Source organism: Caretta caretta, chromosome 22 (assembly GCF_965140235.1).
Source record: "Caretta caretta isolate rCarCar2 chromosome 22, rCarCar1.hap1, whole genome shotgun sequence".
NCBI classification, from domain to species: Eukaryota; Metazoa; Chordata; order Testudines; family Cheloniidae; genus Caretta; species Caretta caretta.
The window spans coordinates 10966415-10978849 of NC_134227.1; the positions used below are offsets into that span (position 1 = coordinate 10966415).

At 43.6% G+C, this 12435-nt stretch overlaps 1 protein-coding gene across 4 annotated transcripts in view; it reads right to left on the minus strand.

Moving 5' to 3' along the window:
* Positions 1–3834: 3834 nt before the first annotated feature.
* APLP2 (amyloid beta precursor like protein 2) overlaps positions 3835–12435 on the minus strand; it is a 77322-nt gene continuing 68721 nt past the window's right edge. For 2 of the 4 annotated variants that reach the window (XM_048827614.2, XM_048827612.2), the window contains 6 exons: positions 11552–11725; positions 10870–10905; positions 8028–8110; positions 7022–7096; positions 6139–6294; positions 3835–5368 (listed from right to left, as the gene is read on the minus strand). In XM_048827614.2, coding sequence (XP_048683571.2) covers positions 5267–5368; positions 6139–6294; positions 7022–7096; positions 8028–8110; positions 10870–10905; positions 11552–11725 — 626 coding nt within the window. In that variant the 3' untranslated portion in view covers positions 3835–5266. The remainder of the gene's footprint in view (positions 5369–6138; positions 6295–7021; positions 7097–8027; positions 8111–10869; positions 10906–11551; positions 11726–12435) is intronic. The other 2 variants (XM_048827613.2, XM_048827615.2) reach the window with 1 other exon arrangement.

The window sequence follows — 12435 nt, forward strand, 5'->3', positions numbered from 1 at the left end:
GACGTACACAAATGGATCAAATGCTTCCTATTGGCTGATGTTCTAGGAGTGCAGAAAACCTTTAAATAAGAGCGGAGAACAGCCGTGACTCGCTTAACACTACCAGCAATATATAAATGCATCCCAGTTGCAAAACCACCAGTTAAACCAATCAAGTGGCAGGGGAGCACCATGCCAGCCCAAATCCACTGGAAAGGTTAATCTAGTTTGGGAGGTATTGTGCAGTGACATACCTTTCCAGCTCATGCATCAGGACAGAATATTACATTTTCCTGTACAAATGTGGTAAGATTCCAAGACATGTGTGAATGTGTGGGAGGGAATGTCCCTTGTTCACCTAGTACACAAGCTGTGCTAATTGTGCCTTAATATTCATTTTACAGCTGTATTGAGTGGACACATGTTCCTATGCATCCCTCCTCCACAGATCAGAGGAGCGTATGAACAAGAAGCTCAGATGGTTCCTCTTCTGAAAGACTAAACAGGGATTTGCTGCAGTTCTGCTCTGCAATGCAACTCTATAAAAAGCATGCTAGGGCTCTCATCTCTTGAATTTCCACACCAACTATGCTCACTTCACAGGTAAGTTAGATCTAGCTGGCAGCTGTTCATTTTTAGGCTGAGACTATTATAAATAATTCTCTGTAGCTAAGGGCCCTCAGTCATTTGAGGCACCGTTCACACATGCAATAAGACAGTGCCCATCCCAAAGAATTTACAACGTAGCAGAAACCAGAAGTGGAGTTAGGAGTAGAATAAAGCAAAGTGGTCTGGCGGGGCAGTAACTACACCTATGGCTAGTTTCTCCCCCACCCCAAAATCCACAAGTAACATGCAAAAGGGTGAAGAGAAATCAGTCTGGGTAGGTATTTAATATGCTTGTGTTATATTAAAGCATGCTGAGGTCTTCCCTTAAGCATCACCAGGGAGAAAGATACTGCAGCTCCCGTTCTGCCTGCATTGGTCCCTGTGCAACTCTGGTTATCTGAGTGGAACTTTAATGATTCTGTTGAAGGTGCATGAGAAGGGCTAGATTCCAGCCCCCTCTTCCATACCCTTGTTAGGTTAAGGGGAAGTATAAGGCAGCACATTTATTAGTCACTAAAGTGAGCAGATTGGCCTCTGGCATGTACAGGGAGCAGTTCATTCAACTACATAAAAACTAGAGCTAGTCAGAACATTAGTTTTTTCACCCAGAAAAAAACAAACCATGTTGTAGGAAAGGGTTGAGATGAATTTTTCAACTAGAGCTTTAAATCGTGAAAAATTTGGTTCAAAATGACTCTGAAATTTAAAGTTTCAGCTAATTAACTTTGACCATTTTAATTTTTTGCTATAAACAATTTGACCTGAAGTGAATTTGGGGGATTTTCGGTTGGCAAAAATTTGAATTTTCATCCTAATTTGGGTCAAGAAAATGGATATGAAAGTCACAGGATTAGAAAACCCTTTCCTACCCAACTCTAGTGTAAAAAAAAAACTCTTCAACTTCATACATTGCAGAGAACCACATTTTGAGTGCTCAGAGACCATGCTGAATATGGTATAAATGCCAAGGTAAAGTACTTTGATACTCCCAAGGGAAAGCTCCTTCAATTGTCCTATTAGATGTAGTCTTACAAAAAAAAAGTTACTTCTAAATACCAAATTCTTGATTGTGCTGTGATAGGTGGCTCTTGGATATGTTCTGATTCTGCTGTATTTGATTAGCACAGCAAGATCAGGATGCATGCCATCTTCTACTTTGCTGTGTCTCATGGTGTTGGCTAGGAGCGAGCACATAAGACCGGTGTTAGGACAAAAGTTCTCTTCCAGCTGTAGTCCTTGCTCCTACAGTCGAGAGTGCAAAGTTGTTGTGCAGTCTAGTTCAAGATGGAGCTTTCACAACTGCACTTGGGAGATAAGGAAATTTAAGCTATAGCCTAAACAGAAATCAGTTAGGATAATTTATGCTTGGGTCAGTTGTGGATGGCTTACCAATAAAAAAAGTTTAAATACAGTATTAGCTTTGACAGTGCACTGAAACTAAATCATAAGCAATTCATTTTGAGTATGAGACAGACATAAGACCTGGATTCAAGTCTGATGCATAATATTTTATGACCTGTTGGAGGTGAAGCCTAAGCCCTAACTCTAGATCCAGATGTCAACACCCATCATTTGGGGGTGTTTGACCATTATAGTGAAGGTCCAGCTGTCAAACAAGGTTTGGATGAGGAGCTACAATGTTATTTAAGTGAAACTCACCATTTAAATGAGTTGTGACAAGCCAAGAGGAGGAGTTTTAGGACAGCAGCTGCTCTTTCCTATAGACTGAATAATTCATTCACAATATGGCACTTCTGAGTGACTAGCCTCTCTTTAAGGGGGTGTCATATTAGCCCCTGTATTTTAACCTTTGCATCATCTCTTCTCCCTCACCCTGACCCCCACTGAAACCTATTGAAGCTGGTGTGCTCTGAGTCCAAGAAAGATTAACTCTTAAAATCCTATCTTGGAACCAGATGTGGGAATGGCAATGACTCCACAAGCTATTTTAGCATGATGCAGGAGAGGTAGAGTTCATGCATGGAGGTCACAATTCAGAGAGGGAAGGGTGAGAGCAGCAACATACAAAACTCAAGGAAAGCTGAGAGCCCTGTAGGCCATTCATTTAAACACATTTTGGAAGGGAGAGGCATGCAGAAAATGCCTGTCACATTCTTAAAACAGAGGGTGGCTGCTATATAGATTTAAAGGCACTTTTACTTTGCGTTGTTTGTGGCATTCTGAAGACATTTAAAAGGTGCTAAGTCAAAGGTTTGACACCAAGACAGGAGGTTTAATGGCTTGTCAGTCTTTGTATCCCAGAATGAATTCAGAGAGTGGAGGCTCCAGCTCCCTTCACTTCCACGCCATAGCCTTCCTACAATAGCTCTTGTATGCAATATAACCTGCTGGCATGCATTTAAACCAAACATTAGAACTAAGCTCTCCTGGGGCAGAGGTTAAAGCTAGATCATTGTACTATAAAAAGCCCTGATTGTATCTGTCATTGCCAGTTAGAGAGGTGGGTGGAGAGCTGGCAGCCAGAATGGCTTGGCCAGCTTGCTTTAGAAGACTTATCTTTTCCATAACTGCTGTTTGAGATATGGAATAGACATGAGCAACACATTAGTGAGCGTGCTTGCCCCATGCACTGCTGCTGGAAGTTTTTCCCCTTAGTGTCTCTAGGGGACCAGCTCTGGCACCCTCTGGAGTGGTGCCATTGGTTCCCCCCCACCCCTGTTACTTCTTGCTGGAATCTGACAGTGGGGAAGGAGGCTGAACCCCCATGGATTCCAGGTACACACACCCCTAATATGGAATGGACATAAGCAAGCCCTCCAAGAAGAACACTGTAGTCCTGACACTTCTAAGGGAGCATGCCAGCATCAGCCTGTACCCAGGGAATGAATTTGGCATCAGAACTAGCTAACTTGGAATGCATTTTGGAAACAATCTGAACATGAACAGAAGCCATGGCTCAGACATTGGAGTACCTGGTTTGTTAGACAGCTGCAGCCTGAAGAGAGACAGCTATAAAGTAGTCCTCACGGTTGGTTTACATCACTATTGTCCCCTTCTCTTCACAAAGGTTAGCAGAGCTGAGTGCACTATGAATGTTCCTTGTGCTGGTGCAGGGAGAATACTTCCCCCTCAGTAACAGTGAGCAGCAGTCCTTTCATTCAAGGACTAACTATGAACTGGAGTTGTAGGTGTGCAAAAAAGGGAAAAACTCCCCTGGGCTTTGACAAGGGCAAGGAGGGAAAAGACAAGATCCCAAACACCCATGAATAAAGAAAGAAATCAATCTGGAAGTTAAAGTGTTTATTGATGTGTTTAAACTTTGTACATTCCCCACAGACCACATTAAGGAGTTTGCAGGTTAAGTTAAATCTGTGCATAGTGGGAAGAGACACGGAAGGGAGGGGGGGAGAAAACAAAGTCACAGGAAAATAGAAAAAATACACCACAGGTTACCAGAACCTCCAGATTTAAAAAAGCCATGAGCATGAACATCAACTATACAAGCATTACAAAGACATGATGGTGAATGGAACACCGTGCCCCCCCCCCCCCCCCCCGCTCTCCTCAGGGTCTGTGCATCCACTTTTCTGTAAAATAGGCAGTATCCATTTCCTATCTCTCTCCCACATCCCCAACTTGAAGTAAAATCCCATGTTATTCAGCTCCCCAAATGCTTGATTATTGCAAGGCTTGGGCATTCTGAGCATGTACACAACTCCAGAACAGCCCAGCCTCATTAGAAAGAGATGCAGAGCTCCAAAACCTCCATTTGGAGACTACTTACCATGTGGTAGGGGGAGGGTGGACTGGAGAAAGTTACAAAGTAGTAGCAACAGGGCACAGCTAATGCCAGATGGGCACTGAAGGAGGCTGGTTAGAGGATCAGAAGGCGGGATTTAAATTCAATATCAAAGACTTCCAACTGTAGAGCAAGACTGAATTGAGAAGATCAGGGGAATGTGCAGACTCCAGAACAACCATGTTCTAACATTCCACTAGAATGGCTATAAACAAAGATGCTAGAAGCCTTTTAACTCCTTGCCTCCAGGGAGTCTAGATTCCTAGAAACCACACCACTATGCTGCAGAAGTGCACAGATCACTGGCAGGCAGCAGGGGATTTTTATAAAGCTGTTCGTTAATCTTTTTGAATTGCACCCTTAGTTAGGTTCTCACAGCTCCTAACCCTATTTAATCTCTTTGCAACTTCTGGCAAAATTCACTTAAAAAAAAGAATACTGCTTTATATATAAAAGCCAAAATGACCAAAGAGCCACAAGTGTCTTCTTTATACAATGTGGCTGGTACAAATGACCTTCAATATACAAGTGGTCTATCAGAAATAAAAATCAACATTTCCCATTTATATATATAGCGCTTGTATCAGACGACAACACAACAGAACTGGGATTTTCAGATTAATTTTTTAAAAAAGAAAAACTACATCTCAGTCAAATATCTGCAATAGATCCATTTGTCCCATTTAAGAAGATTTATATATCATATATTGTTATATTATCATTTCTTCACCCATTTAAAAGAATGGAAATTGCATCTCTACAGTAGTAATTATAGTCTTAATGATCCAGGAGTTCTGAATGTAAGATGAAGTCCCCTTGAAGCAACTGTTGGTCAGGAGTCGATCCAAAACACTGGACCATTTTGGCCCTCCCTGCCCTGCCCCTTTGCCGGTCAGGGCTGCTGCATTTTCAGATCCTTTAAATCTGCATCTGCTCCAGGTATTTGTAAGTTGGGTTCTCATAGCCATGGTTCTGCATCTTGTTCAGATGCCGCTCCTCTGGGGTAAGCATTGGGTCAACCTTAAAAAGAGACCAGACAGTTACCAAACTCAATGGAGTCCCCACAGCAATTTGCAGGTCTAACTTCTTCGCAACTATGGTTGTTGGGAAGGTGCTAGAACGACAGGTGGCGAGATACAACAAATACCATCAGCCACTGGAGGCAGCTTGTTGTTTATTCCCTGGCAAGTGGTGAAAAATTCAGAAGCTGTCTGGCTCCCAAGGCCTTCTCTTGCCTGCCCTCTGCCCCACATATCAGACTGAGCAGTGGATAGAGAAGAATGTTTCTTTAGGACACTTAAACAGCATGGTACAAATATGAATGTGAAACAGATCATGTCTCTTTACATGCTGGAGGAAGAGGTAAAGCAGCCCAGCTGCACTAAGTCACCATTACAGCTAGGATAAAAATCAAGTTGCTGCTGCCTCCCAGCTCCATGCACTTTAATAGCTGCTACATTATGTGGAGGGTGAATTACTATCCATCAGACCTGCTTATTCCCTTGCTCAAGATTTAGGCTTGAAAGCTCATTTAATGCCAAATCCCATCTTCAGACAGACACGGATGCCTAACTCAATTCTTTGTGATTAGTGAAGACCACTGTTAAGTGGTAGATCCCAGCATGAGACACTAATGAAAAAATACCTGCATGCTAATACATAAGCCAGAACCCTGTAGGAGCTGAGATGCTTAAATCTGAGGATACTGCACAAAGGGGTGTCAGCATCATAAACTAACTCAATGCTAACAATTACCCTGCTCAGTTAGTATAGCAGAAGCTGTGTCTCACCTCCACAATCCCATGGCTGATGGTCCCATACTGCCTCTTCCTTAGCATCACCAAGCTGATTACTATAACTGTGGCTATGGCAACTGCAATCACCAAGAGACCGATGAGGGCACTGCTGCTCAAACTGAAGTCCTCACGAAGGGAGCTATCATTATCCTGCAGAGAAGGGGAGGAGGGGGTGAGAAGGAGAAGGAGATACTTAAATGCAACCCTAGGAGGTAGCCACCAATAAGGTCTTAAACCATCTGTGATATGAAGACATGAGCGATTATGCTTGGCACCCTGAATATTTAAGGAGTACTTGTGGCACCTTAGAGACTAATCAATTTATTTGAGCGTGAGCTTTCGTGAGCTACAGCTCACTTCATCGGATGCATGCTGTTGAAACTCACTTCATCGGATGCGTACTGTGGAAACAATTTCCACAGTATGCATCTGATGAAGTGAGCTGTAGCTCACGAAAGCTCATGCTCAAATAAATTGGTTAGTCTCTAAGGTGCCACAAGTACTCCTTTTCTTTTTGCGAATACAGACTAACATGGCTGTTACTCTGAAACCTGAATATTTAACATCTCCCTGCCTTGCAAAAAGGGAATCTAACAAATGGTTTCCCACAAGATGCTGACCCATGCTGCTTACGGGTCCCACAAGGCATTTTTAAGCAAGTCAGTGTCATTCTCTTTATTGGTAGCTACGTAGAACTGTAGTTCTAGGGAAGAAATCAGAGCAATGCCACTCCCTGCAAGGTATCAGCAGGGTTCCGCCATTCCCAAAACTTTAGAGACATCTCAGAGTAAGTGGACACACAGAAACACCAGACGCTGAAATTGATTTTAGGATTCACTAACTGCTAAGTCCCTTTTTTGGGTGGCCACATACATACCGGCTCATCCACCAGTCCACCGACTCGCTCTGCATTGAAAATCATTTCCTTCACATCAAGGGTTTCATCAATTACCTGAAAACAGTCACGAAGGCATTTTATACAAGGAGCCAGGAACAACAGGCACAGGATCTCATGGCTGGAGAAGAGACCTTTCCTGCACAATGCAGCAGAGTGCTTCGGCTGGGTCAACAGCCACTCAACTCTGCTAGATGCCCACCACCTTCTCACCCTCTCATAAGAAGGGGACAGCCATCAGCCATTTACAGCCGCTGTGCCAGCATCACAACATGCAGGAATAATTAAGCTGAGACTATCTCAAGGACTTTGGTTCAACTGCAGACATTTGCTTTGGGCACTTCAGCTGTGTTACATAAATCGATCCTCTTGGCTTTAAAATGAATTTAGAAGTCAAACCCCAGTGTTGATTTTACCCAAGAAGGAGGGCAAGATGGCAGCAACTAGAATTCAACTCATTCATGCCACTGAAGATCGAACCAATACCAACAGTAAACAGTGTATGCACCGTGTCACTGGCTTTCAGTTTCAGTGGCCAGCAAAGCTTGTTAAACCACTGAAAAACATCGCCAAAACCATCAGCTGCTTAGTAGATGTGGTCTTATTGTAGAGGTGGAGCAGAACAGCACTCAGTACATTTGATGTGGTCTGAAGACAGGCAGCTGCCTAACAAAGGTGGGTTTTCAGCAGGTTTCATTATCTATCAAAGAGCTCTGCTTTCTATCTAGGGAAGCCATTTCTAAACCAGACACTTCAAGTCATTTTACAACTGGGGGCTCTGGATCTCCCCCTTCCCTTGTCCTCCCACACTTGCAGCACTAAACAGTATTAGGAAATTATGTTAGTCAGAAAACCAACTCCCCTGCACCATATGGATAATGAAAACACTGACATTCCATGAGCAGGAAAAAGGCATGGAAATAAGCCACCAATGTTCATTAGTCTCCAAGTCAGGCTGTGCTTTAGAAAATACAGGCAGAGGGCTTACCACATTCTCATCCACTTTGTTCTTGCTGTTAATCACTTTCTCTTCAGCCCCAATCAGTCCATCCAGATCAGCCATGCCAGAACCTACACCAAAAAGGTTAAGTGTTACATTAGATGTAGGCAGACACCATTCATCAGACCTTAGCAGCAACTAGGAAAGATTGCCTACTCTCCGGAGTGCTGTCACTGCGAGTGAGATTCAGAGCGCAGGCTGCCAATTACTAGCCCCTCTTCATGCTATGCTTCAGGAGGGGGAGCTGGTGCTAAGCTACAGTGAAACGATTTGGGGGTTTCCTGGTTGATGAAGACAAATGCAGTGGGTGTGACTGGAGAGAAGAGGATGCACAAAAAGGTGTTGAGTGTAAATCCACAACTATTCTGCTACAACAACCCTGTTATGGCAACAAATAAAGGGAGCGGAGAAGAACATTGCTGGATCACCATGACTCCAGGAAGGTAGAACATACCCTCCTCTCCATTAACAGTGCACAGGGAGCACTTTACACAACAGCACGGTCAGCACCATCTCTGTCAGGATCAAGCACATCAGCAAGTGCCTCAGGAACAGGAGTTGCAAGGTCACCCAGCACAGCTCTGTAATGAGCTGTTGTCCCATCACTGGCACAGGCCCAAAAGCAATCAATCCCAGAGAAAGGTGGGAGAAAATAAGCTAGTCCTTGAATCAGAGTATCACTCATCCATGACTGGGCTGAAATCTAGTGTGGGCTGCAAAGGAGAACATCAACTAACAACAGGCTGCTCTGCATAAACAGTTTGATCTGGAGCTTTTATAAATAGATCAGAACAGAAAAGGCTGATGCAACACAACTTAGGTCTACAGCTAACAACTTGGGAGATGGCAAGCATCAAATATCAGGGTATGCAAAACAAGTGTCCTTCACAACACCTATGACAAAGCAAAGGGGACAATGGGGCTGCAATCCAAACTCAGCTGAGCCTCCAGCTTCAGAGTGGGGCATTTGGGGAAAATATTACATACAGCACTTAATACAGTACTTCTAAATGATTGAACACACCTCTGGGCACTTGCTGAGCTTGCAGCCTGGCTAATGCATTATATTAGCTGCTGATGGAGTTGTTGCAAGTTCTCTGATGAGGGGGAGGAAAGGAGAGTTGGCTCCAGGGCAAGCCCTCACCATGACAGCTTTTATTGCCTGAAAATGCCAAGGAAACGAATGTCTCACTCCAGCTCCGCAAGGAAGGAGCTGCTGGGGTTTTATTGCATCCCCTTCCCCATATGCTTCTTTGGAGACATTCAGTTTCTAGGCACAACCACAGCTGCCTGTCACTTTCCAGGGCTGCACAGGTGGGTCACTTTACTGTGAAAGTGAATAGTTCAGAGTTTCTGGAGATATTAACCGAAAGTGTTTCTAGAGAACCATCTTGTCAACCCTGGCCTGTGGCTGTTTGCCCAGTTCTAAGGAGCCAACATAGCTGTCTCTAAGCTGGGAATTCAGCTGCTGTGACAAGTATTGCCATTTGGTATAGTGCTGTGCACTGTTCACTGTTCAATAGCCCAAGCTTCTTGGAGCTCAGAGATACAGCTGATTAGATTATATACATCCCTGGAAAACAGCAGCTTTTTATGGAATATCCTGAAAGAGGGAGAATGTAGGGCCTGATCCTCTGCCCCTGAAGTCAGTGGGAGATTTGCTATTTACTTAAACGGGAAAAGATCAGCCTGTTCCTCACTTCTTGAATTCAATGTGAAAGTACAGTGTCCACATTCAGTCAGCTGCCAATTGTTCCAGACCACGAATGGAGCTCACTTCAGTTGCAGTTAAACAAATATTCAAAAGTGAAACGAGTTGCAGGCTATCCAACCTCTGGACTACAACAGTGACTTGTCGTTATTAAACGGTTATAAAAAAAAGTTCTCACCTTGGGAAATTTTGGAGCAAATTTAGAATCAAAAGCAGGTTGAAGCAAATGGGATCCCTTCCAGCATGCTACATGAGCACGACTAAATAGCAAGGGTCTTCATACACAAACGTTACTACAAGACTTGCCTTCTCCTAGAGAAGGCACACTCAGACTAGTAGACAAGCTAGGTCTGATTCTACAGTATTTAACAAAGGATTTGACAAATTAAAGCAATTTGTTTACTGTCAGTTCTCCACCTCCCAGTCAATCCCCCTTCAGCCAGAGTCCTTTGCTGCATGACTTAAGCAAGAGCTAGCAATGTTGGTATACCTAAAAGCAGAAATAGATGAACACTGAGAACTAGCACAGTACGAAGACATTCTAGATGTTAAAAAGGGAAGATGCAAAAGGATACTATAAAGCAGAGTGAATGAATGAATGAATCATTTGCCTGCATGATACTAGGTCCCACTAGATACATGCCCTGTTGGGTACTGTCCGAGTGCCAGAGCGAATCCTCACCCTCTCTCCAGAGTTGCTCACTCCTGTGTTAGTGCGGTCACCAGGTAGGAGGAACAGACACTACAGTACATGAAACTGTATTTGGATTTACCTTCCATGCTGTCAAATTTCTTTGAACCAGTGCTAAACATCTCTCAAAATAAGATGGTGAGAACTGCTACACAATTCCCAAGGGGACTGCTGAACCTAAATTGCTTTTGGGGGCAAACTAATTATGCATTCCTAGAATTCCTGTGATAGACTGGAAAAAGGTCACTGATGCAATCAAACTAACCTGTTTCTTTAGCAAAACAGGGCATGGCTAAGTCAGCCCTGGTCATCTACACAGAGCAGGAAGGTGAAAAGAAGGTGAGATTGAGAAACTAAAAATGAAGCTACCAAACACTGTAAAGGTAGGGGAGTGATGGGAGACACTGAGGGAGCAGCTTAGAACCAACCTTTCTTCATTGGATGGTACAAATCCGGCTGAGGATCTAGCAGGAGGGAAAACAAAAACAAAAATAGCAGAAAAAGGAGATTAAGAGAGAAAGGGAAAAAGGCTTCTGCGTGATTTCTGACTGACCCTGGATAAAGCTTTTATTTTACAGCTTTGTTATAGCTTAGTCTGTTCAGGCATTTTAAAAAATATATTAAAAAGCCACACAAATGCCAGCTGTCAACACCCTTTGATTAAAAAGACTCCCCCACAGCAGTTTTTGGTAACAAAGTTCAATGTTACACTGGAGCATTTTGGTTAGAGAAAGAATTCCAGAATCAACCAGCACCAAAAAAAAAAAAATTAGCATACCCTGCAAAGGGAAATTAATAAAATTCCGGAAATGGCCAACAGCATCAAAATCAAGGACAAACTAAGATGGCTATTAGGGACTGCAGATTACTAGCTGCACTGGCTCTGTCCCAAACCAGTAGAGCATCTTCTGATGAGATGGACAGCTTAGGTTTTATATCATACAGGCAGCTTTGACAGTAGTGCTCTCATGGGAAATTCTGCAGCAAATGCTTCAGCCCTGAAAGTCCACAGAGGGATAGAGCACACTGTATTGCATGGGCTTTGATGTCCATTTCAGCTGAATGTGTTCAGGTTCCCTAAAACAAATGCACACTTTTGGCTCTACGTACCTTCGTTTCCAGGCAAGGCTGGGAAGGTCTTCACCTGGAATGGACGGAAGGGTTTGCCCTCCTGGAGGGGTATCTCTTCACTTTCCTCAGAGCTGACTCGGACATCTACCTGGGACTCTGAGATGGAGGATGTGAACTGGTCCATGTCAGTACGCTGCTCCTGAAGCAGTTCATCTGTAAGGGTGAACAAGCAGCCAGGGAGAAGAGTAAGAGGAGGAAGAAATTGTTTCCTATACTAAATGCAGTTGCTAGAACTCCTCATTGCTTCAAGAACAATTTTTGCTCCTCAGAATGCAGTTGTGCCATCTGGTTGTCTTTTATAGGGACAGGGACACACAGAGACACTAGTTTGAAGAGGCTGCAACATGAACGTCTGCAGGGGGAAACTAATGCTTCGTAGCCTCTCTCAAAGAATGTTCAAATCATCATCTTCTGTATGGCCAGGGTTTTAGAAAGGCAATAACTTACTCCTTGCCCAATAGAAAACTCCTGCTATTTTGGTAATGTGCTGTGTAACGGCAGCATGCAGCTGGTCCTTGAAGCTACAATACACCAGAACTAGGATTATAGCTCAGCCAGCTAATGATTTGTTCTTTAGACCATGCCAATTTGTGTCCCTTTGTTTCAACACCTTGCACTGTTTAAGGATTAGAATTTTCCTACAATGTCTATCTAAATTCTCATATTGGTACCCATCAGTATAGTAGCTGAGTGCTTACGGAAGAGTGGTAGACTTTGAATAAAAGGGATCAAATATAGACAGACTGAGTCGGCTGGGGGAGAAAGTGGGGTGCATGATCCTTTAAATGTAGTTGGTGTGGGGCAGCGGGGGAAGCTGGTCTTCCTGTGGGTTGTCAGACTTAAGACCTGTGTTAAGTCTGAAG